The 13175-nt window shown below is 42.0% G+C and overlaps 1 protein-coding gene across 2 annotated transcripts in view; it reads left to right on the forward strand.

Moving 5' to 3' along the window:
• Window positions 1-13175, forward strand: part of HHIP (hedgehog interacting protein) — a 79700-nt gene that overhangs the window by 55098 nt on the left and 11427 nt on the right. For both annotated transcript variants that reach the window (XM_082237642.1, XM_082237643.1), the window contains exons 6-11: window positions 1157-1330; window positions 1918-2061; window positions 4409-4530; window positions 5572-5695; window positions 7031-7161; window positions 7991-8072. In XM_082237642.1, the coding sequence (XP_082093768.1) occupies window positions 1157-1330; window positions 1918-2061; window positions 4409-4530; window positions 5572-5695; window positions 7031-7161; window positions 7991-8072 (777 nt within the window). The remainder of the gene's footprint in view (window positions 1-1156; window positions 1331-1917; window positions 2062-4408; window positions 4531-5571; window positions 5696-7030; window positions 7162-7990; window positions 8073-13175) is intronic.

Genomic DNA, 13175 nt, shown 5'->3' on the forward strand with positions numbered 1-13175 from the left:
TGTATATCCCAAATAATTTCAAAAAAATACACAGTTAGTAATGCACATTTTTTGTATTTGATACAAAATTCTAGTCTTTTGGAAATATCTGACACATCACTATTTTTGGAATTAAGAAGGTTGACTATTGACTGAGGAATCTGCAACAAAGTCTGACTCCATGCAGGACAATGCTATGCTAACCTACTACTCTTCTGATCTAGCTTATTAGTGGCATTTGAGCAACAAAAATCATCTTGATGGTGGTTTCTCAAGTCTTAATATGGCTTAAACTGACCATACCCACTTCCTTTTTTCCTGGACATGAAGGAATGAGGAATGTTAGCCTCAAACTGAGTTGGCAGCCATACTACATGTGACTGACTAGTTACTGGTATGCCTCAGAATGCTCTTTAATGAGATCCCTTTGGAGAGTGGTTCAGTTGTACCTCTCTCCAACAATCCCTTAAAATCCACTATCAATCTATGTCCTCACCACCTACAACTGTGCTAAATAACATCTGTTTATTTATTTCCATATGTCCCACCCTTTTCCCAAGGACCTTGGGGTGGCATACACATTTTCCCCAAATTTATCCTCACAGCAACCCTATTAAGAGAATAGTGACTGGTCCATGGTCATCTTATGACTGAGTCACCCCAGTCCTAGTTTAAGACTAACTCATGGAGGAGGAACCTGTGGCTGTTCATATGTTGTTGGACTCCAACTCACATCAGGCACCGGCAGCGTTGCTAGTGTTCAGCAATAACATCCAACATCTGGGGTGCCACAGCTTCCCTAACCCTTCTCTATTATACCACACTGGTTATCTCTTAATATCAGCAACAAAAACCTGAGATACATTCAGGATGCAAAACCTTTGCCACATGGCAAGCAAAGCAACAAAACAATACCAAAAAACCCCCGCACAGTGTTTGATGACCAGTCACAGTCCACTAAGGAATCATTGGCCCCCAGGCCAATTGAGTGGAAGCTATCATGCCTCACCCATGTTTAAAAGGACCTAGGACAAAGCTTTATTTCAAAAACCATATGTCCCTGCCATTCTGAACTAATGCAAGGATGATTCTGGGGCAGGGAAGAAACATTTTAAACATAAATTTAATTGAAATATATTATTGAGATTAATTCCGCAATCCTTTTTCTGTGCTACAGGAAAAATCCACATCAGGTTGATACAAGAACAGCAAGAGGTTTTCTAGAAGTTGCAGAGCTACACAGAAAACACCTTGGAGGACAGCTGCTGTTTGGCCCTGATGGGTTTTTATACACATTCCTTGGTGATGGGATGATCACTATAGATGATATGGAGGAAATGGATGGTTTGAGGTATAATAATTACCAGTGGATAAAATCTTTCTTATTTATTGTTTCTTTTTCAGCACCACACCCTCTAAAATAATTCTACCATTTAGATGTCCAATACAGATCAGTAATATAATCTTCATCATTGAAAACATGTTCCAATACCCCTCACTCACTATATTTATACAATTCATGTGCTGATCACTTCAGTGAATGAATTAGAATAACAAGATGCAGACCACCATAGAAGCATTAATGCTTAATGGAGGAAAATATATTTTATCCATACTGCTCTGTTTATACTGCTCCCCACTCGATATAGCTAAACACAAGTACCAGTCCTCCAGAATGGAGGAACTCATTTGAGCAAATGTGTCCAGTGAAAATCATAGGTGCATGCAGCATGTCATTTCTGTCTCCTGAAGAGGCCAAACTGAGACTTAACAAGTGGAGGCAATCTAGAGCTATGTACAGAGTCCGTATGCTGCATTAAACCCACAGAGATTACTCTTTTGTTGGGTAATTTCCTGTGTTTATCGCACTATTTAAATGAATGCTGCCCAGTAAAAATCCTTTTAAAAATCAATTGTGTTATCCTCCAACTTTCTCAGTGATTTTACAGGTTCTGTGTTACGCCTGGATGTAGATACTGATTTCTGCCATGTGCCTTATTCCATACCTCGGAGCAACCCACACTTTAACAGCACCAATCAGCCTCCTGAAATTTTTGCCCATGGACTCCACAATCCAGGCAGGTAAGTAGGTTATATTTCTTTTTCAACATGAGCATAAACTAACAAAGAGATAAACACACTTTTTAAAAATTGAACATTCAGAGACAATCCTTCATAGGGGAAGGGAGGAAAAAGACAAGAAAATAATTTAACCGAAAGGGTGTGTGTGTTTGTGTGTGTGTGTGTGTGTGTGTGTGTTCTTCATGGGGATGTATATTTGGAACAAGGTCTTACAACTGTGAAAGAAGATCCATGTGTTCGTTTGGAAATAGTGTATTAGTATGTACATTACATTCCAGTCTACTAAACAAATACCCTGTGGTGAACAGGTGTTGCCATAGGGAGATTAGAGTTTAAATCACTTTGCCAGCCATACATCTAAGCACAACAAGAACATGCTCTATGGGGAGCTGCTTCAGGCACCAGGCCTGTTGGAAGACCAACTATTCACTAGAAAGATGTCTACAAATGAGACATGAAGGCTGGCAACATCAACCCTGCTGTGTGGAAATCCCTTGCAAACGACTGCAGTGCCTGGAGAGAACTAGTGAGGTTCTGTATCCACAGCAGTGACCAGAGCAGGAATGACCACTGGGAAGAGCACAGAAAGAAGAAACACCATGGTGTGTCTGCAGCAGTACAACTGGATGCCTTCATCTGCCCCAGCTGCAACAAAACATTCTCTTCCTTATTGATCTCTACAGCCATCAGGCGCTGTAACTCTCCAATGACTTGACTTCACCCCCAAAGGCACACTCTTCCATTGTTTCCCAAGACAGGCGGATGCCGAGCATCAAGTTGTATGAATTTCTTTTGGTTTTTGCACAAATCAGAAACAAACACTCTGGTCCAGGAATTTTCAAAATGGGTTTTTGTTTCTGTCAAAGGGCTTGTTTTCCTAATTTAGTATAAAATATTCAGGTAGTCCTTAAAGAACACAAGAAGAGCCTGCTGGATCCAACCAATGGCTTAACTAGTCCAGCATCCTGCATTCACAATGGCCAACCAAGATGCCTGTGGGAAACCTGCAAGCAGGATCTAAGCAACTGGTATTCAGAATTTTTACTGCCTCCAACCTTGAAGGCATAGCATAGCCATCATGACTAGTTGTCATCAGTAGCCCTCTCTAGGGATCTGTCTAATTCTCTTATAAAGCCATCTAGGTTGGTGGCCATCGCTGCCTCAATGTAACTTATGAATTGCAAATGCTTGATACCCTGACTTTAGTGAAACTAAGTGGTTAGCTACATATTACAGTACACACGTAACAGTAAGGTAAAGGTAAAGGGCCCCCTGACCATTAGGTCCAGTCATGGCCGACTTGGGTTGCGGCGCTCATCTTGCTTTATTGGCTGAGGGAGCCGGCGTACAGCTTCCAGGTCATGTGGCCAGCATGACTAAGCCACTTCTGGCGAACCAGAGCAGCGCACGGAAACGCCGTTTACCTTCCTGCTGGAGCGGTACCTATTTATCTACTTGCACTTTGACGTGCTTTCAAACTGCTAGGTTGGCAACAGGAGCTCACCCCGTTGCGGGGATTCGAACCACCGACCTTCTGATTGGCAAGTCCTACGCTCTGTGGTTTAACCCACAGCAAAAGAGAAACATATTCAGGAGGGGTGAATCCAATGGCAAGAGAAGCTGCAGAAGGAGAGCCTGTGTTTCCTGTTCCAGTTTCTCCACTCCAAATCCCTTCTCCACTCAACACTAACACATACCCCAGGTTCCAAATGCATGTTTACCCCTTAGTTTCACCACAATCCCAGTATAAAGTATTATAGATTTCCACTCAGTAACTCAAACCAGCTGAATAATTTATATAAAATTATAAATAAGTAGTACATCGTAATGCTGCAGCAATTTCCCCGCCTGCGTCAGCAATTAACTCATTCATGTTCCACAACAGTGGCTACTGCAAGCATCATCAATAGCAAATCCAACAACATGACAACAGTAGGTTCTAGACCAGCTTGAAAGTCAAAAGATTTCTGCAACTACACCCACACACCCACATACCACTCCATCTTTCCAGCAAGAGACATTATGACCGTTCAGAGACACATTCCAGCTGGGCAAAAGCATTTAAGGAGTGCTAGGGGCAAAGCCAGAACGAGTTGTGGTCTGGGGTGGGGTGGGTAAAGGATTGTCTGGAGGATAATACGTAGAGGACCAGAGGGCTGTATTCAGCTCCCAGGCTAAGGTTTCCAACTTGCATAGTAAACAAACCTTATAAGAATGGTCATTTACATGCACTTGAGGATCAGCATTTCAGCATGGAAAGCATTGTTTTGTATTTTGGTATAGAAGCAAAGTGGTAAATGACAGAAGGTTTGCTGTTTCATCTCTCTTTTAACATGCTGTTGAACAGGTGTGCTGTGGATCGTCACCCAACTGATGTAAATATTAATTTAACAATACTTTGTTCAGACTCCAATGGGAAGAACAGGTCCTCAGCAAGAATCCTTCAGATAATAAAGGGGAAAGATTATGGTAAGTCCTATAATATGTACAGTATATTTAGATAGCCTTCCAATAATGTGTAGGATAGTGAGTACAGCCCTACAGGAATATCTAATATGTTATATGTGAAAGGGAGCAAAAGGAAGATTTTAAAAATATTTTTACCATTACACTCCTTTCAAATTAAAGTATTTCTAGTCTCATAATTACAGATACATGATTTTAAAATGTTGCAGCATTATTTACAACCCAGAACAGTTATGAGCACTTAGGACCCATTGAAATCAGTGGAACTTGAGAGCATGACTAGTCCTCTTCTAGATTTCAGCTTTAGCTATTGCACATATTTGTGGGTACATTTTATAAATGCCATACTAAAGAGTGATGTGGTTTATTAAGCCACAGTTCCAGTGGAATTCTGGGTTATTCTAATGAAGATGAAACAAAGCAATTTTGTGATGCAAAATTATGACCACCCAGGGAAGAATGCAATTAAAGTACTGTGGTCCCTTGCTTAAAAGAATAATTTATCAGATTGCATAATATTGTCTGACTTACCCTAAAAGCTTAACATGCAAATTCATTTTCCAAAATTTAAGGAAAAAATAAGTGCAGTAGTCTCCAGCTTGCTAGAGTCTAGCAAACAAAAACCATGTCTGTGCCAATCATTTAAAATTATATATTTTGGGAAAACAAGGAAGAATCTTGTGGCATCTTAACGAGTAATGAAAATGTAAGATTTTGTAGACTAGAATCCACATGAAGTGGAGAGAGAAAACAGTCGTGCAAGATGCAGTCAAATGGTAATGAAATGCAAAAAGTAGACTGTGAAAATTCAATTAAAGCATGCATAGGATTGTGCTGCATAAGATCTAATGCTGGACAAATGTTGCTGACTAAAGAAACTGTAATGTTATCTTAGCTTAAATTCTACCTTGCATTTTCTGGTTTTGCAGCACTGGGGTTGTTGAAATACAAATATCCTGATTTTTTACTCTCCTCTTTCAATTAAAACATGTCTTTAACAAACGAAATTGCATTTAATCTAACACTATGGTAGTTCCTTTTTAGAAAGCGAGCCTTCACTTTTGGAATTCAAGCCATTCAGTAGTGGGTCATTGGTTGGTGGATTTGTATACAGAGGCTGCCAGTCTGAAAGACTTTATGGAAGTTATATATTTGCAGACCGTAATGGGTAAGTTTCTTTAAAACTCGCACAAAAGCAATACAGATGTAGCCCCCCCCCTCATAGTAAGTGCCCGCATCTTCTTCCTCCCACACATGGCAACTACTAAGCACCCTTTTCACCCATTTATGAAGTCACCGTTTCCTCTGATGCTGTAGACTGTTTTATGCCCCTGCTTTCATCTTCACCTACATTCCCTTTCCTCCTCCTCCCGCCTTTTTGGCAACCACCCCTTTTTCTCCCTCCCCCCCTTACTTTATCTCAACTGTCCCTTGCGCATAGATCACCCCCATTTCCATGCCTTCTCCTCTCTCCTAGTCTGCAGCCCCCTTTGTGCACACATCCCATGCTGATATATGCTACTGTATGTTTAAGATGAACAGCTTCTTAAGAGCAAGCCTGTCGGTTAGTTTGTTCAGTTAGGGAAGGTTATGTTCAGTTAATGGATGTTGCACATGTATGGGTGTTTGCTTGTTAGAAAATATCTGGTCAAAATTACTACATCGAATCTGGGACTTTGTGTTGAAGAAAACACATGGTACCAGGAGTGAAATACATTGTGTGTAGGTTCTGTGGGATATTTGAGGGCTCCATATCTTTTGGCGAGTTCGGAAGCGTTGTTGTTCCCAAGAGAGGGCGGAATCAAAAGCCACACCTATTGGGGCCAAACTGCGGGAGGCAGTGGTAGACAGGAGTGCCTGGCATGCTCTGGTCCATGGGGTCACGAAGAGTCGGACACGACTAAATGACTAAACAACAACAACATCAGGGGCGGAGGAAGGGGGTACGGTGGGGGCGGTCTGCCCTGGGTGTCACCACTGACAGGGGTAACAAAATGGCAGGCGGCACTCACCGTGGGGTGTGCAGCGCGCCCGAGCCATGCGTCTCTCCTGGTCCGCTCGCCTCCTCCTCCCCGGCTATAGGGTGGCAGAGCTGGAGGAGGCAGGCAGACTCCTAGGAGGCCCCACAGAGCGTCCTGCCCTGGCTGGCCCCACCCCCGCGTGCAGCTGCCCCAGCCCCTGGGCGCAGATCACACATGCCACCCCAGGCTTGCTCCGCTGCTGTAACCAATCACATGGAAAGCCTTTTAGAGGACCTCAAGTAGCTTTCGGTGACCAAAGCATAATAGGTCTGGATTCATCAAAACATTGTGCTATGTCAATCCGTTTCATATTTCATAAGAATTTATCAGTGCTCAGAGGCACAAAGTATAATCTGGACTGTAGGCTTTATGGCTCAGATTTTAAAGGGCTCCATCTTACATATGTTCATTATAGTTCTAGATTTTATTGGTGCAAAGCACACTGTGTAACATTTTGTCCCTTTTTTAATTTGTGTTTACAGAAATTTTTTAACACTGCAACAGAGCCCCGTGACCAAACAGTGGCAAGAGAAACCACTTTGTCTGGGCAACAGTGGTTCATGTAGAGGTTTCTTTTCAGGACATATCTTGGGATTTGGTGAAGATGAAGTAGGTAAGACAAAAACAGCTTCTTTAGGATATTATTATATTTATAAGAAAAACCTGGCCAAGATGTGTCTTGTGTTATCTATCTATCTATCTCTCTCTCTCTCTCTCTCTCTCTCTCTCTCTATCTATCTATCTACATATGTGTGCATTTATAAAAGTTCTATATTGCAATTCAATACATTATTATCAGGGTGGTTCACAAGAAAAAAGAAACAAGATAATATTTTAAAATGTAATAAATTGAAAGCAAACAATAAAACACTAGGATTTAAAAGTAGCAATAAGATACTAAAATATTAAAAGCTCATCAGATATTAAAAGCCTGGGGAAATTTAAAAAATGGAGCTACATAAGCACAGGCAAGATATATTCTCAACAACAGCTCCAGTTAGTAACCTATGGGTTGCGTTTTCTACTGCTTACCATTTTTTTAGCAGTCTTCAGAGATACTCACCTACAATGCATTGCAGTAGTCTAAACAGGAGGTTTCCAGAACATGGACAAGCTATCTCCATAATGCACAGTGTACTGTGTATCTCAAGCACAGAATGTATATTCAGATCTTTAGACTTTGACCAGGGGGTCCCGGGTTCAGTTTCCATGCCCTGCTGTGAATCTTTGGGGCTTTATCAGCCAAGTTGTTCTTTATCAGTTCTGTTAGCTTTTTAAAAAAACAAAGAAAGAAAGAAACCAGAAATACTAATGTAAAGCAGAATTAAATAATTATTGTAATATCCTTGCCGCACAACAAGAAAGAGCCACAAATTGTACATTAACTTTTCAGTTTTTTAGTGGATACCACTAATCATTTATGGTATGCGTTTTCTTAACAGGTGAGGTCTACATCTTAGCAAGCAGTAAAAGCATGACACACTCTCACAATGGGAAGCTCTACAAAATTGTTGACCCCAAAAGGTAAGAGATGCTTTAGTAAGTGAGTGAGGTGCTAATTACCTAGAGGTGAGGCAGTGGCGAGGTGGACATTGTGCAAGCACATAGGTGGAACCAATCCAGTACACCTTCCTGTGCATTTGCACTATGCTACCCTCCCCTCTTCCTCCCAGTAAGCAGCACCAGCTCACCTGCCACAAGGAGGCCTTTTTTCAGCCAGAACTCTCCAGAGCTCAGTTCCGGCACCACTCAGGTGGGCACCATAGCCATTATAAGAGAACAAGGGAGGTATTCATGGTGAGTTCTGGTACCTCTTTTTTTTTAAAAAAAGAAAAACAGCACTGCCAAGAGTCACACAGCTAAGCAGAGAGAAAATGGGCTTATCCAGACTTACCTTTCCTCTGTTATTTCCAGGCATGGTCCAAGCACCCACCCACCCTTTTCTCTCTCTCCAGAGCCTTTCCTATGAAAACCTACTCTTTGTCATTCAAATGAATAAGCTTTCGAAATCATGAGTAAAATATTAAAACAACAGCTTTTTTATTGGAAATGGAGAAGGTGCTGTGGAGTATTGTGGAGGCAGGGTAGTCCATCAATACTTGGATGTGTAGACTCTTGAGATGTGCAGGAAATGGCAAAGTGGCAGGGAAGCTGAAATAAGAGGGCTCTGCTTTGACAGAGGGGTATAAGTGATTCAGAATTTTGAACAACCTAACAGTAAATTAATAACATATAGGAAAGTTCCATTACTTTGTCATGTATCTGCCACTGAAATGTTATTAATTAAGAAGCAGATGTTACTGCAGTCAATCAAGCATACTATATTTGTTTTATTTATGAATTCTAGGTGGAAAAGTATTTTTGCAAAACAAATCTTGCTGGCTTCATTTGGATTGTTTAGTCTGTTGGTGTGTGGATTTAGGCGAATTTTACACCTTTAATCCACTATTAGTATCTAATTACAAGGGGGTTGCTTTGTTTGACCTTGGCTTTGTGCTCCTGTTGCCTCGGCGATTAGGGTGGTCTCAAAATGACATACCTGAAAGGCCAGACCTCCCAATGCAGAGTTCCTGGTTAGCTATTTAATGTGTGGCAGAGGGTAATGCATCTGGCTAGAATAAGACAAGAGGGGAAAATACACTGTGCTAATGACACTATGTACTCTGGCATACATTTGAAATGAAACTGATTTAAAAAATGGAAAGCCAGGAAATATTTTGTTAAGATAGCAGCACTAAAGGATTTCACAAGATTTCTTTTACGAGTGTTTTGGCATGTGGGCAAAATTGCATTGAAATTATACCAGTGGGCTTTCCCTGCCAGTCTGCACAGAATTCCCTTGTTACTTCTCTGCAGTAGGATTCCACACCAGTTTCTGTAAGTGGAAGGCAGAGCAGTAGCTCTGCTTTTGTTTGGTGCAAGCAGCAGGATCCCATAGGGATAGAACATGAAAAACTGCTCTTCTGTACATGCAACATCCCAAGTACATGCAACATTTCCTAATACCCTTTAAATACACCAAGCATTTCTTCCTAGAATAAATAGAACAGACCTGCTAGATGTCTAGTCAATAAGAACTGAGATTTATCTTAAAAACTGGATCTTATCAGATGCACAGAAAAACTGAAGAAATTTTGCTTAACTGAGCTTCAAGTGGGTAAGATAGCATTTTCACAATAAGTAAAGCTCTCAGACCCAGGGGAATTAACAATACAATACAATCAAAATACAAGTCAAGCCTTTCAGGTGATAATAGGTCGTGGTATGAGGCTGTCAGTGGCCCAATGTGCTTTTGGAAGCCACTGAGTTGGAATTGTCCGCTCCAAGAACTGCCTCACATTTGATAGAGTGGCCAGTGATGAAAGTCAATAAAATGATTTTCTGAAATTCATATACATGATACACAATCCGTCACTTCAAAGAATGAACAGGCCGAACCCTGAACACTGCTTCTGTCACCTTTACAACTGCATTGCACTTGTGGGGAGAAGAGAAAGGTGAGAAGCCTTGAGAGCTGTCCACCACTGTCAGGGGTTGGTGCTGCCAAAGCTAGCAGAGATAAAACTCCAGGCTCACAGCCAGTCTCTGTCTTGAAGATTTATTTACAAAGTTCAAACAGTTACAAGAGCTTCAAAGGCATGTCCTTGCCTGTCTCCCTCAGATGCCTCGAATGGCTTTTTCTTACTCCTCCTCCCCCAGCAGGCCAATCGTCGAAAGACCCGCCTCTTACTTCCTCTGTTCAGTGAATAGCTAGTTCTGGGCTAGGAATCCCCCCTCCCTGTTTCTTCTTCGGGGTCAGATGAGAAGCTGCTAATAAGCTCTTTCGGCTCTCTATAAGTGCTAGTCTCTCCCCCCACCCCACCCCGGCTCTCTAGCTGTTTGCACTTCCCTGACAACCACATACCGTATTTTTTGCACCATAACACTCACTTTTTTCCTCCTAGAAAGTAAGGGAAAATGTCTGTGTGTGTTATGGAGGGAATGCCTACGGGCGGCGGCGGGGATCTGCTGCAGTCGTGAGCAGAGGATCCATGGTTCCCCTTCCTTCCCTCCTCTGTGGCTAGCTTTGAAACAGCAAAGCGGGAGAAGAGCTGCTGAGTGGGGAGGAGAGAGTGACAGAGAGCCTGCTTCTTTAAATGAGCAAAGCGGGAGAGGAGGGGAGCCGCTTACATGAGTGTAAGCGGCTCCTGTCCGGTTGGCTCCTTTAAAGAAAGGAGAGGAGCCTTCTCCTCTTGTACCCCTCTTCTTCATTATTAGCAGCATCCTTCTCCACCCACCCCATGCGTGCTTCTTCTCCCCTTAAACCCCTCTTCTGCATTATTAGCAGCATCCTTCTCCACACACCACACACGTTCCTTCTCCCCTTAAATCCCTCTTCTGTATTATTAGCAGCATCCTTCTCCACACATCCCACGCGTACTCCTTGTCCCTTGAGTGCTTTTCCTTCCCTCCCCACTTAAAACGTGGTTACAAAGCACAGATCCACAGGGATCCTCAGGATTTTTGCACTGGGTCACCCCAAATTCACCATCAGATCACATAGCATGTCCATGGCTACATCTTGCACCAAAAAATCACGCACCCACTGTTGCCTGGGGCTGCAGTGGTGCAAAAACATGGTTACAAACATGGATCCACATGGATCCTCAGGATTTTTGCATTGGGCTACTCCAAACTCACTGTCAGATCACATGTCTGTGGCCACAGCATGAACCACAAAAATCATACATCCACTGTTTCGTTTAGAAATTTTTTTTCTTGTTTTCCTCCTCTAAAAACTATGTGCGTGTTATGGTCAGGTGCGTGTTATAGAGCGAAAAATACGGGTACCTCCTAGTGTTCCAGGAGAGGTGACTCCTCCCTCTTGCCCCCAGCTGCCACTACAGGGCTACTCATGAACCATCTTGCCTTGAAAGGAGGACAAATACCGCTTTCCATAAGTTTCCTCACCCTCTAATTTGCTGCTACTGTTTCATTCTAGAGACGCATTCATGATTCTTGATCTATTTATTTTTTTAATGTAAACCACTTTGTAAGGTTTGCCTGAAAAGCAGCATTGAGATATCGTAAAATAAATTTCTATTGGCTTCTCCTGTATAGCAGAAGTTTTCCACACGTCATTAGTCATATCTGTGCTCAGCCTTCATAGAGATGAGGAAAGTCTTCATTGCCAAGCTGCCTGAAGTAAGGCAACAACACTTCAAGGAACAACTTTCATCATAATAAGGGGGTTTCAGGTGCCCTCCACATGCTTTGGAAGAACTCAGACGGGGGTTGCAGAGCTGCAAAGAGCAGGCTGACCACCATTGCTGACACACACTGTGGCCACACATATCTGCATGTTCAATCACTATGTGAGGAAACTCCACAGTTCTTGTATAAAATCCCTTTCGACACCAACCAGATGCACAGATTGTGGGGAAGGAGTGCAGCCCACATGTTCCTACAACCCCCCTCAGCCATCTTTTCAACATATTGTTGCTCTTTTGAACTCCCTTAATATTAACCCTGCTCAAGAGCACAGGCAGGTTTTTCAGTATTTAAATAGGGATGCCATGAAACAGTAACCCTGTTCCATTATTTTGTCTTCTTTTAATTGAAACTTAATTTGCTCCTGTTTGTACATTCATTCCCACCTTCTTCCACAGTGAGGGCATTTCCCACATTTTATAAAGTTTTAAAAGCAACATTTCCTTATTTACCTGTCATGCTTCTTGCTCCATTTCTTCTCCAAATTTCTTTGCAGGGAGAGCACAACAAATGCCTTGCAGACATATCTAGCTTCTCTCCCTCCCTTTTGGAGGGATTTATTTTTTGAATGTTGCATTAGTACACATGAAGCTGTAAATAGTCATGAGCAAGGGAAACCCACAAAGAAACAAATCTGAGAGCTAGAAGCATGTACGTATATGGAAAATGAGCAAACTAACATGGGGCAATGGAAAGAAGCATGAAACTGTGCTGGTGGTGGTTCAGATATGTCTTACCTGGCTAGCCTTAGACCAGGCATGTCCAAAGTCCATTTTGGGGGCCTAATCATCTGGCGCCTGTGGCAGTTTATTTCGTGGGCTAAAATCCTAAAATAAACCTCAATCATAAAAAAGGTCAACAACTTTGGTTGGCCCTCGTGGCCCTCCACTTCATCAAATCTGGCCCTCTTTGAAAAAAGTTTGGACACCACTGCCTTAGACAAATAATGATCTTTCAGCCAAATCTGATGAACATGTTTGAGGAGTGAGATAAGAACTGCTGCAGAATACTTTATTTACCCTGTCCTATATAAATGAGCGCCAATGACATTTAGCTCAATTTTCTTGTACTTTTGGAGTAGTTTTCCTATGCACTGTACAAACACTTCTGGCACAAATAACATCATTTAGTTCTGTTTCATTTGTAAGGAGCACTTTACGTTAGAAGACATGAATTAATAATAAAGAGCCTAAAACTGCAATCTATATACCTTTGTGGGGGGGGACCCTACTTTAAGGTAGTGATTCCTCAGGATGATTTCAGACCCTTTTACAACCCTATGATTCCGTAAAACACGCAGAATGAAAACCTCTTCTCCACAATTATCTTCTTATGCCCGATTGCCTTTAAATAATACTGTGGAACTATGCAATATAA

The sequence above is a fragment of the Podarcis vaucheri genome (assembly GCF_965113315.1).
Source record: "Podarcis vaucheri genome assembly, chromosome: 9".
NCBI lineage: Eukaryota > Metazoa > Chordata > Lepidosauria > Squamata > Lacertidae > Podarcis > Podarcis vaucheri.